This window comes from Maniola hyperantus, chromosome 26 (genome assembly GCF_902806685.2).
Source record: "Maniola hyperantus chromosome 26, iAphHyp1.2, whole genome shotgun sequence".
NCBI classification, from domain to species: domain Eukaryota; kingdom Metazoa; phylum Arthropoda; class Insecta; order Lepidoptera; family Nymphalidae; genus Maniola; species Maniola hyperantus.
In genome coordinates, this window is record NC_048561.1 from 7,251,856 (window position 1) to 7,278,177 (window position 26,322).

The window sequence follows — 26,322 nt, forward strand, 5'->3', positions numbered from 1 at the left end:
ATCCCTGCCAGGAATGGAACGCGGGACCTCCTAATAAGACCACAGCGCCTACCACTGCGCCAGAGAGGTCGTCGGGTACAGTGAAAACTGGTTTTTCTGCAAGTAGTGTGAGTCTATTCAAGTATCGCCTAAAGGCTAGAATCTAGGTAGATCGGGCGCAGCGGCCAACGAGCTTGAAACCTCACTTCAAACTTAAAGGGCTAGGGTGGCCAGGAAATATTGCAGATATGGTATATTCTACCCATGATATATCTGAATAAATAAAAGGAAAAGGTGACTGACTGACTGATCTATCAAGGCACAGCTCAAACCGCTAGACGGATGGTGCTGAACTTTGCTATTCATATTGTGACGACCTCCCTGGCGCAGTGGTGAGCGTTGTGGTCTTAATAGTGGGAGGTCCGGGGTTCGATTCCTGGCAGGGGTTTGGAATTTCATAATTTCTAAATTTCTGGTCTGGTCTGGTGGGAGGCTTTGGCCGTGGCTAGTTACCAACCTACCGGCAAAGCCGTGCCGCCAAGCGATTTAGCGTTCCGGTACGATGCCGTGTAGAAACCAAAGGGGTATGGGTTTAACAAAAACTGCTATGCCCCTTCCAGGTTAGCCCGCTATCATCTTAGACTGCATCATCACTTACCACCAGGTGAGATTGCAGTCAAGGGCTAACTTGTATCTGAATTAAAAAAATATATATATAGCTATTATGACGCTAAGGGGGTAAAATAGGCGTCCAACGTAGTTCACGCAGACCAAGTCGCGGGCATAAGATAGTTGACCGAGCGAAGCGAGCTCTCTGAGTCTACTTGAGTGAACTTACACTTTTCCGTCTGTCCGTTTGTCAGAGTCTTATAACTTTTGAGATATATGAAATAACTTTGGTATGTTTGATTAGGATTTAAGATAATCCCAGACAAATATTCTCGCATTGTCCCCCTACTACCACAAAGTGTAGCCCACGGCAATTCCTTCGTAGAGACGTTATCAAAAATGATATACTTCTTATTACCTGCGAGCTGCATACAGGCACAAAGGCAATCAGAAATGAGGAGATCCGTAGGAGAACTAGAGTAACCGACCTAGCTCAACGGGTTGCGAAGCTGAAGTGGCAATGGACATGGCACATAGTTCGTACAACCGATAGACGTTTGGGGTCCCAAGGTGCTGGAACGGCGACCTCGCACCGGAAGACCGCCCCCCCCCCCCCCCCCCCACTCGGTGGACAGACGACATCAGACGAGTCCCTGGATGTCGGCGGCGCAAGACCGTGGCGTGTGGAAGTCCCTACAAGAGACCTATGTCCAGCAGTGGACGTCTAAGTTATGAAAAAGTTATGAAAAAAGTTATTTCATAACTTTTTTTTATTAGGATTTAAGATAATCCCAGACAAATATTCACGCATTGTCCCCCTACTACCACAAAGTGTAGCCCACGGCAATTCCTTCGTAGAGACGTTATCAAAAATGATATACTTCTTATTACCTGCGAGCTGCATACAGGCACAAAGGCGTTGCATACCACGACAGAATTCTTTACAAGAATTGGCCAAATCGCTGGTTCTAGAAACTTAAAACTTTCCAAGTAAGTTATCTATGTGATCAAATCAGAAATGAGGAGATCCGTAGGAGAACTAGAGTAACCGACATAGCTCAACGGGTTGCGAAGCTGAAGTGGCAATGGGCAGGGCACATAGTTCGTACAACCGATACACGTTGGGGTCCCAAGGTGCTGGAACGGCGACCTCGCACCGGAAGACCCCCCCACTCGGTGGACAGACGACATCAGACGAGTCCCTGGATGTCGGCGGCGCAAGACCGTGGCGTGTGGAAGTCCATACAAGAGACCTATGTCCAGCAGTGGACGTCTATCGGTTAATGATGATGATATTTAGATTCAAAAAATTACCATAACAATTACTTATTATTTTTACACCCTTTTCAGTAAGTTTTTTTTTTTTTTTTTTTTAATTCTCTATTCTTTTTTATTTTAACTTTTTTTTTTAATGTTTTTTATTTTTCATTATTACAATAAAACTTAAAGCTAGCCTTATCTAATTACAATATAAATCATGACCGCGTGGAATGGTGCCAAGAATACTGGCTGCATTTCCGCGCTGGACAGCCAGGCTGATCCGTTGCGCAAAAAATGAGCCAGCCCTTCTGTCTTCTGCTTTTAGTAAGTTAATAGGATAATTAGTATAATCGCGCGGAACTCATATCACCTCCCCTCAGTGAATACGAGCTGCCGCTGGGGGCGCCTATTTGTCAGGATGTATTTGTCAGCGCCATTTGTCAAGAGATGAGCTGACAGCACCGTTACAGTTCATTGTTTGCACCTTTATTAGGGTCCACAGAGAATTCAATTAGGGTCCAAACGCATTTGCGCTGCACTGCGCTACGTGACGCCAAGCGGCAGTGCCTTGCTCTAAATCTAAATCCATACTAATATTATAAATGCGAAAGTGTGTCTTTCTGTCTGTCTGTCAGTCCGTCTGTCTGTCTGCTAGCCTTTCACGGCCCATCCGTTCAACCGATTTTGACGAAATTTGGTACAGCGATAGCTTGCAACCCAGGGAAGAACATAGACTACATTTTATCTCGAAAAATCAAAAAGTTCCCACGGGATTTTAAAAACCTAAATCCACGCGGACGAAGTTTCGGGCATATTCTAGTTTCGAATAAATTCAAAAATTTAGAGTCATAATTTATTCTAGTTAATATCTTAAAAAATATCCACTTCAGCGTTACAGTTGCCAAAAGTTGAGAGTTAGTTAGTTATCAACGAACTGGATTCCCACTCAGTCGTAGTTCGCAGTTTAATTCACTTACTAGGGAACCCTGCCAAGTTGCACTCGCGCCCCTCCAATACCGTGCACTTCATTATTATTACTGGTGCTTATTGCTTTAAGACGATATGGAGGTATTTATTAACCCCCTCACCCCCTAAAAAATGCTCCTGAAAAAAGCATATTATACAATTGAAGATTATCTAAATGATAAAAGAGCGTGGATTTGACCTGCAGCTCGTTCCAGCAACGCACAACACTGCAAATACTATTTAATACATGGCATAATCTTGTACCTATATCAAATATTTGAAAAGAGCAACCGCCGAGTTTCTTGCTGGTTCTTCTCGGCAGGAAAGGCATTCCGAACCAGTGGTAGATGCATCCGACTATTCGTAAGCACTTGTAAAAGTTTATACGAATAAAAAAGATTTTCATTTTCATTTTTATTTTAATAAATATCTCGTAGGTACGTAGAGATAAAATAAAGAATAATCTATGAGACTATACACATACTGTGATAGACTAGTGGTTAGGACGTCTACCTTCTAATCGGAGGTCGGGGGTTCGATCCCGGGCACGCACCTCTAACTTTTCGATGTTATGTGCATTTTAATTAATTAAATATCACTTGCTTTAACGGTGAAGGAAAACATCGTGAGGAAACCTGCATGCCTGAGAGTTCTCCATAATGTTCTCAAATGTGTGAAGTCTACCAATCCGCACATGGCCAGCGTGGTAGACTATGGCCAAAACCTTCTCACTCTGAGAGGAGACCCGTGCTCTGTAGTCAGCGGGCGATGGGTTGATCATGATGATGATAAAAGTTTACCTTAATAAAAATAATATATTCTCTTCTATTCTAATAAATACCAATATATATCGCGGCGGCACGGCTCTGTCGGTAGGGTGGTAACTAGCCACGGCCGAAGCCAGCCAGACCAGACCAGACATTTAGAAATTATAAAATTCCAAATCCCTGACAGGATTTGAATCCGGAACCTCCCACTAATATCACAACGCTTACCACTGCGCCAGGGAGGTCGTCGTTATTAAGAGTAGAGAAAAAATAAAAAGAATTGATGAAACTATATTTTATCTGACTTGAATTCAAGTGAAATTCCTCGGAAAATTAATCTTGCGTTCAGTCAATAAAAACAATGGCAACTCATAAAACGTGTCGCTTATCTCCATCGTCGAGTTTATTGGTTCCGTCTAGACCTGCATACTAAACCTAGACTAGAATACAACCCATAACCCTCAAACGTGGTTTACAACCTGACTAAATGCTCACGATATTATCTTTATCTTCTATAAACTGACTGACTGACTTACTGACTTACTGACTGACTGATCTATCAAGGCACAGCCCAAATTACTGGACGGATTGGGCTGAAAGTTGCCATGCCGATTATGACGTAGGCATCCGCCAAGAAAGGATTTTTGAAAATTCAACCCTTAAAGGGGGAAATAGGGATTCAAAATTTGTGTAGTCCACGCGGACGAAGTCGAGAACATAAGCTAGTTAAAAAATATAATAAAGAAGAATCGATGAGGACTATACATATTTATCTGAGTTGAGTTCAAGTGGAATTCCTCTTGCGTTCAGTCAATAAAAACAACGGCAACTCATAAAACGTGTCGCTTATCTCCATCGTCGAGTTTATTGGTTCCGTCTAGACCTGCATACTAAACCTAGACTAGAATACAACCTATAACCCTCAAACATGAAACGATTTTAAATGCTCACGATAATACTAAAGCTTGTAATGTAATATTTGGCGCAGTTCACGACAGTTACTTAGGCAACTTGTAAGAAAACGTTGAAGCTTCGAAGTATTTAACGCAGGTATAAAGTAGCCCTATCTTTCTTTGATTTTGCAGCACCAGAGGAACTGTAGGGCGATTGTCTAAAACAATCTCAATTGTTCTGATTGGCTGAATTTGTGCGATTCTTGTTGCAACAATGCATTGTAGCCAATATTGAGCGGGCGTCAACCAATCAGACATGATTGCGATCGAGACATTGTAGCTGTCATTCTCCCGCAATCGCGCAGCTGGACACGTGACACTGACAGTTGGCCTATGTTGGGTGTCTCAGTCAATCAGCCTGTTTGCGTCCACTGCTGGACATAGGCCTTCCCAAGAGCCCGCCACCACACACGATCCTCTGCGAGACATGTATCTCGTGGAGAGTGGGGCATGCTTGTGCGGACTGGCGGAGGAGGACCTCCACCACGTCTTGTGGGAGTGTGCACTGTATGAGGACCTCCGGTGCGCCCTGCTGGACGGGATTGTTCGCGAGGAAGAGGGTCCAGTTTACTACCAGGACGTCGTTGTTTCGGCGAAAAACTTCGGCAAGCTACGGGAGTTCGCGCATCACTGGCACAAGAGGCGGAACAGCTCGGACCGTGATCGTGGACCAGTGGGTGCTTGAGGAAGGATCCGGACCGCGGGGCACGCGGGGATCTGCGTTTTGTGTACGTCTGCCCCAGAAAAGGGAGATAGACAAAAAGGGGCAAGGAAAGGATAGGAAGAATTTGTAGGGAGTCAAGAAGACGCCCCGGGAAAGAGCCACCGAGTAAGTACCAAACGGGCGCCCTCCCGCGTTTCGCCCCATATAACCGCGAGGTTGGTGGAGCCAAGGGAGGTGGTGGGTTGATCCTCTCCCTTCCTCATCCACCCACTTCCCGCTACCTTCTTAAGGTCGTCATTCCAGCGGGTTAGGAGGTTGTCCGACACTGCGCTTGCTGATACGCGGTCTCCACTCCAAAACACGTCTGCCACAGTGGCCAGACGTGGCCTGCCCACTGTCACTTCAGCTGGCTAATTCGTTGAGCTATGACGGATTTCCTCGTTACGGATTTTGTCCCTCAGAGAGCAACCCAACATAGCTCGCTCCATAGCACGCTGAGCGACTTTGAACTTGTGGACAAGGCCAACTGTCAGTGTCCACGTCTCGGCGCCATTTTATAATCGGTCAAGTAATTTATAGGTTATAGTGATGATACCGGCTACCCGGCTGAGTTTCACTAGCTAGACTGAGCTAGACGGATCGGGCTGAAATTTGGCATGCAGATAGCTATTTTTGGTGTGACCTATATTTGGTCACACGTACTCGTATATATATAGGTAGTATTTTTTATTATTATAATTTTTTGTTATCAGTTTAATTATGTAGATTGACTTAATTAGCTTTTAAGGTTTATTGTAGTATTGTGATCAAATAAAAGTTTTCTTTCTTTCTTCTTTCTTTCTTCTATTATGATGTAAACATTCGCTAAGAAAGGAATTTCGAAAAATCAACCCCTAAGAGGGTAAAATAGGGATTTAAAATTTGTGAAGTCCACGCAGACGAAGTCGCGAGCATTTTATAATTGGTCAAGTAATTTATAATTGGTTATAGTGTATATAAATATAATTTCTCAGGCTCCATGGATGTATCCACATGGAAATAGCAGTTCAATTAGCCGTTACACGTTCAATAAAAGGCAAGCGCGGCCCGAAACGTAAATGAAATTGTCCGCGCCCCGCATTGCGCGCTGGCGCCCCGCCAGCGCAGCGCACAATACAGATTGCACGGGTTTTATCTTTTTTATCTTCCTTTGATAGTATTTCACCTGAAAACGTGATGGATTTCGCTCGAAATTCACCAAAAATCCAAATTTTGAACGTGGTACAGAGATAGCTTGCATTCTGCGGAAGGATATTTATTGATGCCCGCGACTTCGTACGCGTGGATTTAGTTTTTAAAAATCCCGTGGGAACCCTTTAATTTTCCGGGATCAAAAGTAGCCTATGTCCTTCCCCGGAGTGCAAGCTATCTCTGTAACAAATTTCATCAAAATCGGTTGAACGGATGGGCCATGAAAAGCTAGCAGACAGACAGACAGATAGACAGACGGACAGACAGACAGTCAAACACACTTTCGCATTTGTAAAATTAGAATTATGCCGGAAAATAAAAGACTGACCAATCATGAAACTTACGCGGAGAAACTTGAGGGTATTGTGTACCTATTTTACTAACCCCCGACCCAAAAAGAGGGTTGTGTGTTATAAGTTTGACGTGTGTTTGTCTGTCTGTGGCATTGTAGCTCCTAAACGAATGAACCGATTTTGATTTAGTTTTCTTTTTGTTTGAAAGGTGGTTTGTGACATATAGTATATCAACCCACAGTTCGCACTTGGCTAACGTGATGCGGAATATGATAAAATGAAAAATATTTATTGAACATAACAGTTTTGTCAATTTTTACATTGTCTGATGGTACCCAGTCTAGGTAGTCCTGTGTCGTGAGTACCTTGTCCCCGTTAAACGGAAATGACAACGGGGACAACGGGATAAGTTTTTAATAATTTTATTCAAATCCCGATGTCCCCGTTAAACGGAATTGACAACGGGGACAACGGGATAAGTTTTTAATAATTTTATTCAAATCCCGATGTACCCGTTAAACGGAAATGACAACGGGGACAACGGGATTAGTTTTTAATAATTTTATTCAAATCCCGATGTCCCCGTTAAACGGAAATGACAACGGGGACAACGGGATAAGTTTTTAATAATTTTATTCAAATCGCGATGTCCCCGTTAACGAGGATAACGGGACTACATGCTGATTAGAATTAGCAATAAACTATGGTCTAAGCCAGACCCGTGGGCCGTGCTTAGTCGTTCAATTCTAGTCATGTTCTGGTCTAAGTTAGTCTAATTGCTCCGAGTGAGTTTGAAGATGCTCGTTTTATTAGTATTCGTGCTGAGAAGAGAAGCGGTTGCTTTTCAGTACATTTGTGCACATTATTTACTAGCGTCTAGCGTGGATTTTTGGCAACTTTGATTTTCCGGAATAGAAAGTAGCCTATATAAGGATATACTTTTTATCCCTACGGAGATACGACCCCTCGACATTAAATCCTGGGGAAGGTCCCGGGAATCCCGGGATACAAGCTATCGCTGTGCCAAATTTCGTCAAAATCGGTTGAACGGATGGGCCGTGAAAGACTAGCTGACAGACAGACAGACAGGCACACTTTCGCATTTATAATATCAGAATGGATTTTAGCACTTGTGCGCTACTAGACTGAAATTAATTACCGCGAAGTTTCGGCCAGATAGCGTACCTCTAATAGTTCAAGAAGTTTCCCCTCTTCCACGTGAGTACGAATTAAACGATTCTCAACGAAAAATAATTAACGCTTTTCCGCACTAGTGCAAAAAGGAAAAGGTGACTGACTGACTGACTGATCTATCAACGCACAGCTCAAACTACTGGACGGATCGGGCTGAAAGGCATATAGCTATTATGACGTAGGCATCCGTTAAGAAAGGATTTTTGAAAATTCAACCCCTAATGGGGTGAAATAGGGCGCTCCACGTATCTCTCCGGGGCACACAGACTAACCTGCGCCAATATATTATGTCTGCATTGCAACCAGTGGCGTGCACAGGAGTTTAAGCCAGGGTATGCATTTAGGTATGAACTTGTTTTACGGCAGGTTATAATGAAAAAGTAAGCATTGATTTCTTACAATGAGGGTAAGCAGTGCGTTTATGCTTCTATGAGCTGCACGCCACTGATTGCAACCCATCCCTCTATATATCTTAGAAATATAATGGAAGTATGGATTTGAATTAAGTATTTATGAATCAGAATCGCTACACCAGAGGATACCAAAAATAAACACTGTATTGAAATGTCTTAATCTCATTGAAGTTCTTGAATCCACGTAAAACATGGTGCAGTTTAGTGCAGCTATAAAGTTATAAAACATGCACTTTATCGCCCATATTGCCTTTATAGTAGACTCGTATGGTCATCGACTCATATTTTACTTGCTATATCGCCTTTAGTTGCATCCGGTTCCAAAATGGCGATAAAAGTCGAATCTTTTACATGTAAAAATCTGGAATTACATTTAACGATCTAGCATAGTCACAGTATTTAGGTAATGCATGATTACGGCACGCCTGATGCTAAAAGAAGCTGTGATAACCTAGTAAAAAAGCTTTGATAACCTAGTAAAAAAGCTGTGATAACCTAGTAAAAAAGCTTTCACAGCCTAGTAAAAAAGCTGTGATAGCCTAGTAAAAAGCTGTGATAGCCTAGTAAAAAAGCTGTGATAGCCTAGTAAAAAAGCTGTGATAGCCTAGTAAAAAAGCTGTGATAGCCTAGTAAAAAAGCTGTGATAGCCTAGTAAAAAAGCTGTGATAGCCTAGTAAAAAAGCTGTGATAACCTAGTAAAAAGCTGTGATAACCTAGTAAAAAGCTGTGATAGCCTAGTAAAAAAGCTGTGATAGCCTAGTAAAAAAGCTGTCATAACCTAGTAAAAAGCTGTGATCGCCTAGTAAAAAAGCTGTGATAGCCTAGTAAACAAGCTGTGACAGCCTAGTAAAAAGCTTTGATAGCCTAGTAAAAAAGCTTTGATAACCTAGTAAAAACGCTTTGATAGCCTAGTAAAAAAGCTGTGATAGCCTAGTAAAAAAGCTGTGATAGCCTAGTAAAAAGCTGTGATGTGATATTTTGTCGGTCTCAACGCTCGACACGCAACGACAAAGCTCTACAAAACCGCGATCTCTTTCTAAAGGTACTGTACGTTTCTAGTCGCTTCTACGTCGACAGTGGGACAGCAGCATTCACAATGCATATTCGGCATCTCACAAACAGACCACGCGCGTTCACAGTGTACAACTCATAACTTCAGTACGTGTGGTGTGTTTCGTTGAAACGCGCCAAGTTTCTCTGTTTCTCACAGCTTGCGAGTTAGCATTGCGCTAAAGTTATGGACCTACGTAATGCCTGTGATAAATTACTACTTCTCAGATTACAGCGCGATTCGTGTAAAGGTGCTGATAAACTTGAGCATTCACTTGTAACAGAACATCGAACATTCGCCGTTTTTATTTTTGTCGAACTGAACAACGAGCCGAGCCAAGCATAGAGCCAAATATTGCTACGAACATCTTGAGCATTCTAGCGAATGCTCGTCTATTCTTCATGAAGATGTCAGACTTGACGGTCGCGTGTGTTCGCTAGAATGCTCGCCAGAACGCTCGATAGAATGCTCGCTAAAATGTTCTCGTATTCTTCTGTGATGTAACATTCGCACGAATGCTCATTACAAGTGAATGCACAAGTTTATCAGCACTTAGGTATAGTTCGTACAAAATGAGAACTCACTCCCCATTTTAACTCTATGTGACAACTGTCATGTCAAAGTATTGGCGGTTGTTCACCTAGTGGGGGTCTTCCAACGTTGCGCTTTCCTGTGCGAGTCGCCACTCCAGCACCTTGGGACCCCAACGTCTTTCGGTTTTTCGAATGTGCCCTGCCCATTGCCACTTCAACTTCGCAACCCGTTGAGCTATGTCGGTTACTCTAGTTCTCCTACGGATCTCCTCATTTCCTCATTGATCACGTAGAGAAACTCCGCATATAGCTCTCTCCATCGCCCGCTGAGTGACTCTGAGCTTTCTTATGAGGCCCATAGTTAGCGACCATGTCTCGGATCCATATGTCATCACTGGCAACACGCACTGTTCGAAGACTTTGGTCTTCAAGCACTGAGGAATTTCGGACTATACTTAATATGAATTTATTCCCGTCTGTCTTTGTGTCTATCAAGCCATTTCCGAATGCCAATTATAAATCATAAAAAGATAGTTACCTAACACTTAATCTCGGGTGTTAATTAATAAAACGAATTAATTATAATACCACCATCTAGTGGTGTCATTTATATCGATATTTAATTACTCGCAGCTAATTTATATTGCACTACTGTTAGGGGAATGGGTCTATAATAGGGTCTAGAACTGTAGTCAAATTCACGGTTTTCAGATTTTTCCCCAAATGTCAGCTATAAGATCTGATTACAACCCTGTGCATCTTGGACCAGCTGGCAGTCACAATTACGACTCAATCGTCAGTAATTTATTTTGATTACCGTCAATGCCGAATTAGGACACTCGATACCGTTTTATTACTGTTTTATTGCAGGCAAATAGCTCTAAATTACGATAATTGTAAAACGTTTGGAAAGAAATGTAAAACATCTTGTATCTTACACAATATTATGTACAGGTACCTTATCTTCAAAAAAACGCGCCGAATAGGGTCTAGGGTAATAAAATGAAGTGATTTTTTAGTATAACGGTAGTTTATGGGGCTAGAATTCATTATTAAAGAGAATAATTTCAAAAATCATGTTTATTAGGGTTCCGTAGCCAAATGGCAAAAACGGAACCCTTATAGATTCGTCACGTCTGTCCGTCTGTCCGTCCGTATGTCACAGCCACTTTTTTCCGAAACTATAAGAGCTGTACTGTTGAAACTTGGTAAGTAGATGTATTCTGTGAACAGCATTAAGATTTTCACAAAAAAAAAACAATTGGGGGTTCCCCATACTTAGAACTGAAACTCAAAAATTTTTTTTTCATCAAACCCATACGTATGGGGTATCTATGGATAGGTCTTCAAAAATGATATTGAGGTTTCTTATATAATTTTTTTCTAAACTGAATATTTTGCGCGAGAGACCCTTTCAAAGTAATAAAATGTGTCCCCCCCTGTAACTTCTAAAATAAGATAATGATAAGACTAAAAAAAATATATGATGTACATTACCATGCAAACTTCCACCGAAAATTGGTTTGAACGAGATCTAGTAAGTAGTTTTTGATTTAGCGTGCAAAATGTCAATAAAATACGCCTGTAGTACGGAACCCTCAGTGCGCGAGTCTGATTCGCACTTGGCCGGTTTTTTTTATTTTAACATGAACGCTATACGCAAGATACGAATAATGACGTCACAATCCATAAACAACGATTTCAAAAAAAAATTATCACAAAAAAGTGATTTCTGCGGGAAAATATTTTCTATGTTAAAAAATTAAAAAATATTTGTCGTTTACGCCATGTGACGTCATTAATTGCTTTCCGTACAGCTTGACGTTAGTAATTAATTGTTTTAAAAATGAATAAAAATCCCAATAAACTATCACTATATACTTATATCTCGTCATTTTATAACTACAGGCCACTTGGCCTGTAGTTATAAAACCCTATTATTTTACTAACGAACGATCTTTACCTGGTTTTTACATTACGACATCGTTTACCCCACAAAGAATTTTACCCCCTGATGTTCGAAACATTTTACCCCATAAATAATTTTAGCCTATAGCTATATTACACTAATAACTTGTACGAAGTTTGAACTATGAATATGTAGTAGCTAGAGCAAAGTGGCTCTCAAGTTAACTGCGGCGTCGATCACTTAGAACACTTGAAACACTTCGCTTCGCATAAGTGAATTACATTCCACACTGCGCGGGGTAAAGGGGACGCGGGCTATTAGACTAATGGGTCTTGATACTTGCACTTACTAATTTTTTAAAATTGTGAGAATATCAATGGATTTTAACATTTTTGTGCCGTTTGCCGTGGAGACCCTGGGGCCATGGAGTCTTAGTGCTAAAAATTTTTTACGAGACATTTCACCGCGATTAATAGCCTCATCTGGTGACAGAAGGGCTGGCTCATTTTTTGCGCAACGGATCAGCCTGGCTGTCCAGCGCGGAAATGCAGCCAGTATTCTTGGCACCATTCCACGCGGTCATGATTTATATAGTAATTAGATAAGGCTAGCTTTAAGTTTTATTGTAGTAATAATTAAAAAAAAAAAAAAAAAAAAAAGTAGTTTTAACTCGATTTGTGTAAACTCATCTTAACAAGCACGGTTAAATAAGCAGTACTTAACTGTCATGTGGATGGGTAACCGATTTCAAAAGTCAAAACCTTTACTGCTCCTCGTAGAGCAACTAACGTCAACTAATATCTGAAATATAATAGTTTAAATACCGCACAAGTCACCACAGAAAAGCGGACAATTGTGAGCTTTGGCATCCTTATTGTAATCGACATTCAATCTATTCGCACAAAACGTTTTTGCTTAACGTTTCTGATACGATCCGCTAAGGAGCGGTGTTTTCCGCCACGTATAACTTAGATACATTCAAGGCAAGAGTGAATAGGCATCTTCTAGGCAAGTGCGCTCAAACTTAGACCTCAACAATGAGAAAGGTTTCGGCATAGTCCACCACGCTGACCAAGTGTGGATTGGCAGATTTCACACACCTTTGAGAATAATATAATTATGAGAAACTCTCTGGCATGCAGGTTCCCTCGCAATGTTTTCCTTCACCGTCAAAGCAAGTGATATACTTAAATGCTTAAAATGCACACAATTCCGACAAGTTAGAGGTGCGTGCCTGGGATCGAACCCCGGACCCTCGATAAGGAGGCCGAGAATCAATGCGTTGTATCATCAATCCTTATCTTTGTTCCAGAGACCTGCAAGGCAACAACATCAGCATCATATTCCAGAGTGACTTCCAGAACTTGAAGGACCTCAAAATATTGTAAGTACACTTTAGAGAATTAAATAAAGCCCACGACTTCGTCCGCGTGGATTTAGGTTTTTAAAGATCCCGTGGGAACTTTTTAATTTTCCGGGATCAAAGTAACCAATGTCCTAGCCCGGGATGCAAGCTATTTTTGTACAATACCCGGCAGAAAATATTGTACCGACCTCTGCAAATCGATAAGTTTCGTAGAGCGTTGTCTCTGTCGTCGAGACTGACAAAACGTCACACAGGTATGAGTGACAGAGACAATGCTCTACGAAGCCGAAATCCCTTTCTAAAGTTCGATGTACAATATATGTAATAATTAAACTGGATGGCCGTGAAAAGCTAGCAGTCGGACAGACAGACTGGCACACTTTCACATTTATAATATTAGTAGGGCTGGTACCAATCCTGATGGCATTTTGCACGATAAATCAAAAACCATTATGCGCAAAAACAAATAAAAATCTGTTTTAGAATGTACAAGTAAAGAAAGTTGAAAATACTAATTAATTAATCTGTTCATGAACACATTTTTTTTGTGATGTTACCACGTTTTTGGATTTTTCCTTTACTTGTCCTATAAGACTTACCTATCCGTCAAATTTCATCATTATAGGTCAACGGGAATACCCTATAGGTTTTCTTGGCAGACACGACAGACAGACGGATAGACAGACAGACAACACAGTAATCCTATAAGGGTTCCTTTGGGATCCGAGTCCGTGAAAATACGTTCCTTTTGTTATGTATGGGAGCTTATGACATATTATGTCGTAGATAATCGCTGGTATTCTCACGGATGACGGATAGAACTCGGATGACGGAAGTGCAGTGCGTAATTTATTTATTTATTTATTTTATTTATTAGGAACACACACAATACATTAATTTAACACAAACTACGACACTTATAAACAAACAGGCTGATAAATGTATCTATAAAATGTGATCGCCGTAAAAAGATGCAGATATACTCTAAAGACATCAGAATCGACGCCTACTCTACGTACTGAATGTAAACACGAATCGATTTAATAATTTCCTAGTTACGGGGCCATTGCCACGTGGCGTATGACTCACTATTACTTATTGTACGGGCTTTCCTGACTAACTACAAACTTAACTTAGCTACTACTAAACTAAGTTATTGGATAAAAGCATTTACAGGAGTGGTTGCATGTAACAGAATAACAGATAAGGCTAGCTTTAAGTTTTATTGTAATATTTAAAAAAAAAAAAAAAAAAACAGAATAAGTTGAAACAGAAACAGTTGAAGTTACATTTTAAGCCGTCTTCCAAAAAAGGGGGTTCTCAATTTAGCCTGTTTTTAGGGTTTCACACCTCAAAAGGAAATGAAGTCGGTTAAAAAGGAGCCCTTATAGGATCACTTCGTTGTCTGTCGAGAAACCTACAGGGTACTTTCCGGTGACCTAGAATCATAAAATTTGGCAGGTAGGTAGATCTTATAGCAAAAGTAAGATGAAAAATCTGAAAACCATGCATTTGTGGTTACATCACAAAAAAAAATTAAAATGTGTTCATGAACAAATAATTAGTATTTTCAACGTTTAAAGTAAGATTACTATACTGGGTATCACATGAAAGGGCTATACACCTATCCATTCTAAAACAGATTTTTGTTTATTTTTATGCATAACAGTTTTTGATTTATCGTGCAAAATGTCGAAAAAGTACGAATTACAAATTAAAAATAATTAAAAAGTACGATGGTACGGAACCCTTCCTGTGCGAGTCTGACTCGGACATGACCGGTTTTATTTAACTCGATTTACTTTTTTGTGGTGTTCAAATTTAACTTTTTGGCCACGCCTAATGTGTTACTGATCTTTAAACAGAAATTAAATATTGCAAGTAAAATATGGCTTAAAGATGATCGTATAACCAGAAACTATAAAGAATTTAATTCAATTTTTTTTTCTATTACAGGCAATTATCTGAAAACCAAATCCACACAATAGAACGAGATGCCTTCCTGGAGCTAAATACACTTGAACGCCTGTAAGTAACAAATATACCTATTTATTAAAATACGCCCTGATAAAATTACTCTATTCACTGATGTATCTGTTCGAAATTTAAAATTGACCAATCCTAGGGATGATTCGACGCACGGGATGACTTTGTAGTGTAGTATTGTACACAAGGGAATCCTGCCTTATTTTGTTTATATTTTAATAAAAATTTCAATATTTCGAATATTCTCAAGTTTTTTGACCGACTTACAAAAAAGGAGGAGGTTCCCAATTTGGTGGGTTTTTATCACCACCTGCACTTGGAACATAGTGGATAATAACACAAAATATATACAAAATAAGGTGGTTTTTCCTTGTGTATTCTACATCATAGAACACTACATTCACAAGATGGCGGTGTTAGTTCCAATTTTGGCCATGTGCCAAAAGATCCTTGTCGCACTGTGTATTGTTTTGAATTTGCAGGAAACTGAGCAATAACCGTCTGGGCCACTTGGCTGACGGCCTGTTTGTGAGGTTGAGGCACCTGCAGCGTTTGTGAGTAGTTGGTATGGGATGTCCCCCGGCCAATGGTGTGGTATACCCGCAAACTCACCTTCCGATAATGCCGTGGTTTAGGGTTTTGAAGCGATTAAAAAACAATATAAGGCATTCCTAAGTATTTAGTTTTCCATGGTTTCAATGATTTTGATCTGCCACAAAAGATTTTGATTTGCTTGATTTTTAAACTTTGGACTTTGAACTCTAATTAAAACTTTGATGTTTTACTTTAATTAAAATTAATTACTACAGTGTGCGGCCAAAATAAGGTACATCGACCTTTAGAAAGAGATGGCGGATTTGTATAGCATTGTCTCTGGCATTGAGACCGATAAACGTCATAATATGAGTGACAAAGACAACGCTCTACAAAGCTGAAATGTCATTCTAAAGGACGATGTACATTATGTTCTGCCGCGTACTATATTAATATTGTTTATGTGAGATAACACTTATCCACCTTAAGTTATACCTGAGTGTTTTTCATTTCTATAAAGATTCTAGATAGACAAAATTAAATTAAAGTTTAACTATAATTGAATCGCCAAAACAACAATTCACAGCATTTACTGGTCGAATTTCGAAACCAAGTATCAAAATTAGTTGGTAGAGCTATATTTTTTAAAAGTTTTGGTTTTGTTTTCAAATTCGACCACAGGCCGTCTGTAGGTACCCCGGTGCTTGAATCTCATAATACCCGTTACCCCGCTTCGCAGTTACCCCCTGTTACCCCCAGTTACCCCTGCTTAGTGGGTTCTTTCTCTTCCAAACATTAATTACTACTACCCATCAACTCATACCAACATCTAAACTGTATTAATTTGCCTGTACCCTTCGCTGGTCCAAAAACGTCTTTGAAATGGGTTAATTGTTTGTGAATAAAAGAAAAGATAACGATTACAAAAATACTGGACTGAAAAAATAGAATTGAATTGAAAAAATTAAAAACTCGTTGAAAGAAGTGATAAAAATAGCACCTTAAATTACCTGACAATTGCATTTACAATTAACTATCACAGTGCTCATTTTTTTGTTGAGTACTTAATGATTTTACCCACTTACCCGAATAACTGAAAGGTAAAGCGCGTTTTATAGCTCAATTGTTGTTTTTGTTACTTTGTATAGCCACGTAATAATAACTACGAAAAATTTATTAATTTTAAGCGCCTTTAACCGCGATGACATATTTTCTGCCGTCCTTTACTTAAAAAGCCTTTAAATGCAAACAATGGTTTAAAAATTATCGCCAAAACATATGGAATTTTAGAAAAACGGATGTTTCTATAAAAGTTTGATACGTAAGACCAAACTAAATCTAACTAAAAACCTAAGCATTCTCATTCAGAAATATCAGTTTTTGTAAGTTCTCACATTTTTAGGTGGTAAATAAATTTTTTTAAATGAAAATAATACAATAAAACTTAAAGCTAGTCTTATACTATACTATATAAATCATGCCCGAGTGGAATGGTGCCAAGAATACTGGCTGCATTTCCGCGCTGGACAGCTAGGCTGATCCTATTTTTTTTGCATTTAATGGCTTTTTAGTACAGGCAGAATTTTAGTCCTGTCAACTTTGTTTATTTTTTGTCTTTTATTTTATTGGTTTCTTTTATTCACAAATGGGGTAAACCGTCCGTCTAACAAACCCATAGGTTCATTTCATGGGCTTCCTTACCCCACGGTACAAGATGAGCTTCCCGGGTAAACTAGCTTTATGTGTACTGTAAATAAACTAGGCGTAAGCTAGATTTAGTTATTAAGATAATTTTAGCGTAAGAACTATACTAAAAACAGGTTAAATATAATTTATCGTTGTAAATAAAATATGTGTATAGTTTAAGTTGAACTTTGAAATAAGTATCGAAAATTTATTATTTTAATCAAAAAAAACCCTACTAAGTAACAAAAACCTTTTCTCTCACTGTCGTCGAAGATAGCATCGCTAGGTAAATCATCGCTATTAGTCACCAACCAGCCTAACTAAGGTTGGTATAGGCCGCGACAGGTAGAAATGGCAATAGGGGAGGGACCGCACTAACCCAGTGCAGGCAAGTGCGGGTTTGCGGGGCGCGGGCGTCCCCCCGCCTCTTACTCTGGTTGCTATCTCGATCCTCGACCTGTTGCGGACTATACCTTTAGGGCATTTGTGCACTTATCCGTGATTTTACGGATCCGTGAAAAAATGTGAATCGAATGTACCTACGTATTTGTGTGATGGCCACTTCGGCGAATCACGGATACGAACCGAATACGGATGAGTGCACAAAATCCCTTAGTTTCTTCATCGAATGCTATATCGTTCAAATCGCTGTGCTACATCTCCGCTGTACCACTGGTCAGTTAACCTAACTAATGTATTAATCAAATGTGTACCGGATGTAACTTACTATAGTATCAACTGGCCCACAATGCCGTGCGTAGGGCCGTAGGTACGTGACGACGCCTCTAGTGAGGGGATTTGTCGATAAACTACCTTATTGTGTTGTCGATGAAACTGAATTATGTATTTTCCGGTTGTGATGACGATTGTAAAGAATGTGATTGACCGTGGTAAATGTACCGTCAGCACAAAAAATTCTTTATTGCGAATTTGGGTTAGTTTACAGATCTTAAAGATATGATAAATGTACGTCAAAATTCTACCTTGCGGCATGCAATGATAAGAGAAATGCAAATACAAGATGATGCAAATAAGCATAATCTACGTCTCTATATAAAAAAATGTTTTAATTAATTATGCTTCATCTAAATATATAAAAGGAAAAGGTGAATTTCCAAAAACCCTTTCTTAGCGAATCTCTACGTCGTAATAGCTATCTGCATGCCAAATTTCAGCCCGATCCGTTCAGTAGTTTGTGCTGCGCGTTGATAGATCGGTCAGTCAGCACAACATTATTTTAAAAACAATTTGTGAATTTATGGGTTTTTGAAATGCGATGTTCAACACAATTCAATCAAATAGTGTATTGTATAAAACGGGTAAATACCACCATTAATACAATACGTCGGTAAACTGCGAAATAAGCTTAAAAACAATTCATAAATACCTATATCCTAAACCTAGATGTTGTCCATATTAATTTTATATACATAACATAACAATTTGGGTTTTTTGATTTTTTTTTGCTGATCGTACCTTACTGTGAGAGTGGGATAGACATACTGTGTGAGCGAGAGGCAGACAGAGCTTCCATGTTCAAATACGTGACAACCACTCTAGAGCAGGGATTGACGTGTGTCGATAAAAGTGTTATTTCTTTTTATTGGAGGATTAGTCGATAAACAGTGTCGTAGAATATTATGCCTTTCATGTTTTGTGCTTTGATTTATTGGCCTTCTACATCGGGGTTTCTGTGTTATTGAATGTTATTCAATGACTGTGATGTTTGTACGAGGATGAGGAATGACGATCGTTTGAAATACTTTTGTACATGTTTAGACTAGCTAATGCCAGCGACTTCGTACGCGTGGATTTAGGTTTTTAAAAAATCCCGTAGCAACTCTTTGTTTTCCCGGGATAAAAGTTAGCCTATGTCACTCTCCAGGTCTTAAACCCTGAAAAATCACGTCGATCTGTTGCACCATTGCGATGTGATTGAAGGACAAACCAACAAACAAACACACTTTTGCATTTATAATAAGGGTAGGTACTGATTGACGTATATTTGGGAGACGTGTAGATGTGTGTGTGTGAGTTAAGTTTTACCTACGAAATTTTTTAATAAAATAAAATAAAAATCTTTACAGAAGACGAACGCAATGCTAAGCATTCTAGCCTTTGTGTTTGTTTCACAGCGTCTTGCTCGTAATTTGTCTAGAATTTTCCCAGACTTGGTCTTTAATTAAGAAACTGCTCGTTATCTACGAGCTTAGATCCGAGACGAATAAATTTTTACAAAGCCAGCGTGCAATGGCATCTGCATCTTTTAATTGCTTCAAGATTTATTTATATTGGCACTAGCTGATGCCCGTCACTTCGTATAGATATAGGTTTTTTAAAAATCTCGTAGGAACTAGGGCCAACCCCTTCTCAATCTGGAGAGACACGTCCTCAGTAGTGAGTCGGCGATGGGTTGATCACGATGATGATGAAAAATCTTACAAACTTTAAATAGATCACTACCCATATTATAAATGCGAAAGTGTGTTTGTTTGTTGGTTTGTTGGTTTGTCCTTCAATCACGTTGCAACGGAATAACGGATCAACGTGATTTTTTGTATGGGTACAGTTTAAGGCCTGCAGAGTGACATAGGCTACTTTTTATCCCGGAAAATCAAAGGATTCCCACGGCTTTATGAAAGGGAATTTCATCTTAGGTATACTAGAGACAAAATTGTCAACATTTTGTTACAACGAAATGAGTACGAACACAATTTACTGCACACTCGAGATTTAATAAAGAAGTAAGATAAACTGCCTGAATTGTTGCGAGACAAATTCATTTACACAACGGAAACATAAACTTAGTACTTAGTAGCATCTGCAGTTTTTAATTAAATAACGTAGTGTTTGTTTTACGACTTCATTGAACTTTATTTATACGACTATAGCTTATGCTCGCGACTTCTCCTCCTGTTTCACCCCCTTAGGGGATGAATTTTCAAAAACCCTTTCTTAGCGCATGCCTACGTCATAATAGCTATCTGCATGTCAAATTTCAGCACGATCCGTCCAGTAGTTTGAGCTGTGCGATGATAGATCAGTCAGTCAGTCAGTCAGTCAGTCAGCCAGTCAGTCAGCCAGTCAGTCAGTCAGTCACTTTTTTCTTTTATATATTTAGATTTAGCTGTGTAATTAATCATTTCTTTGCAGCATAGATTTTCTTTTCCGTGGAAAGTTTGTAACAGGCAGACACACATTAGATTTTTTCGGTTCCGTACCTCAAAATGAAAAAATAAACCTTTATAGGATCACTTCATTGTCTGTCTGTCAAGAAAACCTACAGGGTAACTTCCCGTTAACCTAGAATCATAAAATTTGGCAAGTAGGTAGGTCTTATAGCACAAGTTAAGGAAAAAATGTGAAAATCGTGAATTTTTGGTTACATCACCAAATAAATTTTAAAGGGGTTTATGAACATAATTTTAAACTTTCAAAGAAAGATTACTGTACCAAGTGGAATATATTATGTACATTCTAAAACTGATTTTTATTTATTTTTACGCGTAATAGTTTTTGTCGGTGTTTTGTAAATGTTAAAATGTCAAAAAAAACGGAACCCTCGGTGCGCAAGGTTGACTCGCATTTGGCCGGGTTTTTAAAGAAAAGTCCTAAATAAAATATAGAAAAAAAAATTGCTCCTGTCGTCATGAAATTTGGCAGGTAGGTAGGTCGGGAAGGCCATTATTTTTATTTATCGATATCGATATTTACATAGAGCGCACATCACTAGTAACCAAATATCTGTGTACTTAAGACCTGTGATGTAGCTACTGACAGCATGATATATGTCCATGTGAACGACAAAATTACGTTTACTGCCTACTTGCGCTACTCGCACAGATTTAGGTTAAAGGACTTCCTAGATTAGATATTTATGATCTAGGCTAGAATATATAAAAACTAGCTGACCCGCCCCGGCTTCGCTCGGGTAAAATTTAGAAAATAGAGGTGGGGGTTGAATTTCCAAAAATCCTGAAACACGTATTTCTTCATTTGTCACCGAAAACCCAAATACCAATTTTCATGCAAATAACTTGAAAAATGACTGACTTTCGTACAAACTTTCATCCCCTATTTAACCCACTTAGGGGTAGAATTTCGAAAAATCCTTTCTTAGTGGATACCTACTGTTTACAAAGAACACACCCTCCAAATTTCATGTCTCTAGGACCAGCGGTTTAGGCTGTGCGTTGATATATATGTCAGTCAATCAGTCAGGACTTTGAATTTTATATATACAGAATACAGATATTATAATACCTCATCATCAACCAATAAACGTCCACTGCTGGACCTAGGTCTGTTGTAGGGACTTCCACACGCCACGGTCTTGCGCCGCCGCCATTCAGCGGCTCCCTGCGACTCGTCTGATGTCGTCCGTCCACCTAGTGGGGGGTCTTCCAACGCTACGTCTTCCGGTGCGAGGATTCCAGCACCTTGGGATCCCAACGTCTATCGGTTGTACAAACCATGTGCCCTGCCCATTGCCACTTCAGCTTCGCAACCCGTTGAGCTATGTCGGTTACTCTAGTTCTCCTACCGATTTCCTCATTTCTGATTTGATCACGTAGAGAAACTCCAAGCATAATAAGAAGGCAATATACCTTATAGCTATGTCTATATAGCTTGTTAGTGTTAGCTACCTTTTTTTTTTTATTGATCACGTAAATTTCAATTATACATTTTAAAATAAACAGTTCGCCATCCTCTAGAAACTGTTAAAGTTTATGTGAGGATATCGAGTTCGCGTTAAGTATACAAATTTAATAAAATCTAGGTAAAAAACTGTTATAAAAATAAAAGCTGTTAATTAGTGCATATTTGTACATATAAAATATCGTTACATGAAACACTTCCTAGACCTAGACTAGGCATCCAAAGAGGCACCTATTTCTTATAAAAATCGCTCTTTTACTGTAGGTATTTTGCAGAGTTGAAGGTAAGTTATTCATTATATTTGCTAAGATATATGAACATGTTCTAGTTCCATACTTATTATTAGTCTTAGGTAAAGGTAACCTAACTACAACGTTTGAAAGGAACTAGGGAAAGCAAATTATTACAGTAAAGTGCACGAAAACAGTAGGTATTCAAAAGGCAGTTCGTGTGAAACCGGGCACAACAACTACCACATACCCCGCGGCGCTTTGAACCCTTTGAGAGTTACTCGACTTCGCGTTGCGCGAGATGGCGAGATGGCTACACTGCGGGCCAAAATAACTGTACACCTTGAGGAGCAATAAAACAAATACGTGCTGTAATTAGGACGCTATAGAAAACTTAGCGCTATGATTATACTACTTAAACATAACCTAATTTCAATAACCAGTTGCGTTACTTTTAGTTTTAGTGATTTAGAGTTTTTCAAACCCGCAATGCGTGCAAAACTCGGGTCAGTGACCCCGCGACACCTATCCACGCAACGTTCGTTGAACTCTTGCGTCTGTCAGATGTGCTACTTGCAATACGTTGCGATATTTTTTTAACCAGCTTTTTATTTAAATATCGCAACGTATTGCTTTACTTGTCTGTGAGTGTAAAGTAGTTTCTTTAGCCCGGAGTTGCTCTTTCAGACGCGATGTGCGAACAAAGGCTCGGGAAGCGGTTACCACTACACTCGTAATGGAGACTTTACACACGGAATTGTGTTTTAGGGTTCCGTACCTCAAAAGGAAAAACGGAACCCTTATAGGATCACTTTGTTGTCTGTTTGTCTGTCAGTCAAGAAACCTACAGGGTACTTCCCGTTGACCTAGAATCATGAAATTTGGCAGGTAGGTAGGACTTATAGCTGAAATTTGGGGAAAAATCTGAAAACCGTGAATTTAGGGTTAGATCACACAAAAAAAATTAAATTGTGGTCATGAACTAATAATTAGTATTTTTAATTTTCTAAGTAAGATAACTATATCAAGTGGGATATCATATGAAATGTCTTCAACTGTGCATTCTAAAACAAATTTTTATTTATTTTTATGTATCATAGTTTTTGAATTATCGTGCAAAATGTCGAAAAAATACGACTGTAGTACGGAACCCTCATTGCGCGAGCCGGACTCGCACTTGGACGGTTTTATTTTCTGAAACGCGACCCAAAAACGGGTGTTTTCTGGCGAGGTGTGAATAGATAACGGAGGGGCCTCCCAGTGTTCCCGATCGAGTCCCCGGAGGCCTCGCCGTCTGAATTGCATGGGAATTATTCATACATACCGGACCGGGTAGGGTGGCCATAGAAAGAAACAATGAAAAACGTTTATTTCTTAAATTGTGCCACACGTCATCAAATCTTATTAAAATGATCACAGTACAAAAATCTAAAAAGAAAAAGGTAAAAAAACATGCCGTGTTAAGCTATACAAAGTCTCCGAATGTCGGAGGATTGCTAGCGAAACATACATTTAAAAAAAACCCCTGTTTCACCCCCTTAGGGGTTGAATTTTCAAAAATCCTTTCGACATGACAAATCCATAAGGGTTCCGTTTTTTGCCATTTGGCTACGGAACCCTTAAAACAACAAAACAAATCAATTATTTCTTTAAAATACTTGAGTCAACATAACTTCGTCACGTTGTTTGTCAAGATCTCTCGTACAAGTACATCTTGACAAACAAAAAAAAGTGGCCACGGTGATAAGGACAAAAAATAATCATTTCGTCACGTTCTAATAACAGCTTTAATGCATTTAGCTATCTCCCTTTAACAGAGAGTCGCATAAGGGCTACTTCTACAGGTATTTGTTCTGAGCAAACCATGGTCCCCCTAGCGGCATACCGTGACATACAGACGGTGCGTTATATAATTCACGAAGGGCATTTAATTTCGCGTAGGGCGGCAGGGCGGGCGGCAGGTAGGCGAGGGTGTGCTTTGTGTATTTTCCTAGCTCCTTTTATATTGTAATAAACTTTGAAAGGCGGAATATTAGTTTAAGTTGGTTTTCTTTTTGCTTCTAGCTTTTCTTTCACTTCGATTTACATAAGGGTTCATCTATATAAGTACTAAGTACGAATAATAATAAATTATTCGTAGTCTAAATATATATAAAAGGAAAAGGTGACTGATTGACTGACTGACTATCTATCAACGCACAGTTCAAACTACTGGATGGATCGCGCTGAAAGGCATGCAGATAGCTATTATGACGTAGGCATCCGCTAAGAAAGGATTTTTGAAAATTCTACTCCTAAAGGGGTGAAATAGGGGTTTGCAATTGATGTAGTCCACGCGGACGAAGTCGCGAGCATAAGCTGGTCTATACATATATAAAAAGACTTGTCCTGACTCCTGACTGACTGACTGATCCATCGACGCACAGGTGCACCTTTTATAAAGTAGGCGTCCTCTAAAAAAGCATTTTTGGAAATTCTGACCCTAAAAGATTTAGAAAGTCTGTTGATATGCGCTCCCTTACTTAAAATTTTCAATTTATAATTTTCTTGGGTATACAATGCCTCGCTGCGGTGGTCTCGATGAGGTTTTGGATTTAATTAAATTTATTTTAGATTTAATTTAATGTTACTTATAATTTCAAATCAAAAGATAGATAAGAGTTGAATACGTTTTACTAACTTTATCTATCTAAAAACATTTGGAAATGCTCGAGTAACTTATTAAGTGAAGTTTCCCTCAAGTTACAATTTCCCCCGACATTAGAAGGGTAATTAATTCAACTAATAAGACTCAAGTAACGTTAATGGACCCGCCATCTTGCCTCCTGTGGTACACCACAAAATGGCGGGGAAATGTGACACTTCATTCATATTAATTAGTCGCATTTTAATTAAAGTGTCTATTAAATTTTGACGCTGTTGCCGTAGAATAGAATAGAATAAAATATATTTTTATTCAAGTAAACTTTTACAAGTGCTTTTGAATCGTCAACTAGTTTAATTTACCACTGTTTTGGAATGCCGTTCCTACCGAGAAGAACCAGCTAGAAACTCGGCGGCTGAATTTTCCAAGTGACCAGTATTCAATATTATTATATCATACTGTACAAGCAATTGCAGCCCCGTGCATTGAGGGAGCGAGTCAAATCCAGGCTTTTTTTAAGATATGCTTATTTTTTATCTAAACTGACTGAGTGAGTGAGTGAGTGAGTGACTGACTGACTGACTGACTGATCTATCAATGCACAGCTCAAACTACCTACCTACGGGACGGATCGGGCTACAATTTGGCATGCAGATAGCTATTATGACGTAGGCATCCGCTAAGGTTGATCATGATGATGAAACACCCAAGAGAACTTATTTAAGGGATGCAGTGTTGATATCTCAAAAGTAAAATCCTGTTCCACACCAACTCATCCCTTCAAAGAAAACAATAGTCAGTACCTAATTTATAATCTCAGCGTCATATTAGCTGAACCGTTGCGCACGTCCGCAGCGGAAGGCAGTCAGACGTCGACTGCGCGGGACCGGATGCGGCGCCATCTTGATTCCGGAAACCGCCCTCGCTTAATGAGCTCCTCATTTCTTTTGAGTGTAGAAATGTTTTGTTTGGGGATGTTCTATTACTTCTATTTTAGAATTTCTTTCTTTTTTTTGGTTTCACTTTTGGTTTCGTTGTTAGATAGTTTTGTAGATTTCTCCTTCAATCACCACCCATATTAATAAATGCGAAAGTGTGTTGGTTTGTCATTCAATCACCGCAACGGAGCAACGGATCGACGTGTTTTTTTGCATAGGTATAGTTAAAGACCTGGAGAGTGACATAGGCTACTTTTTATCCCGGAAAATCAAAGAGTTCCCACGGGATTTTTAAAAAGTCCACGCGAACGAAGTCGCAGGCATCGGCTAGTACGTATACGTACTAGATAATACCTGCGACTTTGTCTGCTTGGATGTAGCTTCTTAAAAATTCCGTTGGAACTCTTTGATTTTTCGAGATAAAGTAGCGCCCGCGACAGGTTGAGATGGCAAGCGAC

The 26,322-nt window shown here is 39.5% G+C and overlaps 1 protein-coding gene across 2 annotated transcripts in view; it reads left to right on the top strand.

The window, feature by feature from the left end:
- Nucleotides 1-26,322, top strand: part of sli (slit guidance ligand) — a 125,512-nt gene that overhangs the window by 63,054 nt on the left and 36,136 nt on the right. Inside the window, exons 3-5 of one of the 2 annotated variants that reach the window (XM_034982107.2) lie at nt 13,134-13,205; nt 15,144-15,215; nt 15,656-15,727. In XM_034982107.2, coding sequence (XP_034837998.1) covers nt 13,134-13,205; nt 15,144-15,215; nt 15,656-15,727 — 216 coding nt within the window. The remainder of the gene's footprint in view (nt 1-13,133; nt 13,206-15,143; nt 15,216-15,655; nt 15,728-26,322) is intronic. The other variant, XM_069507653.1, reaches the window with a different exon arrangement.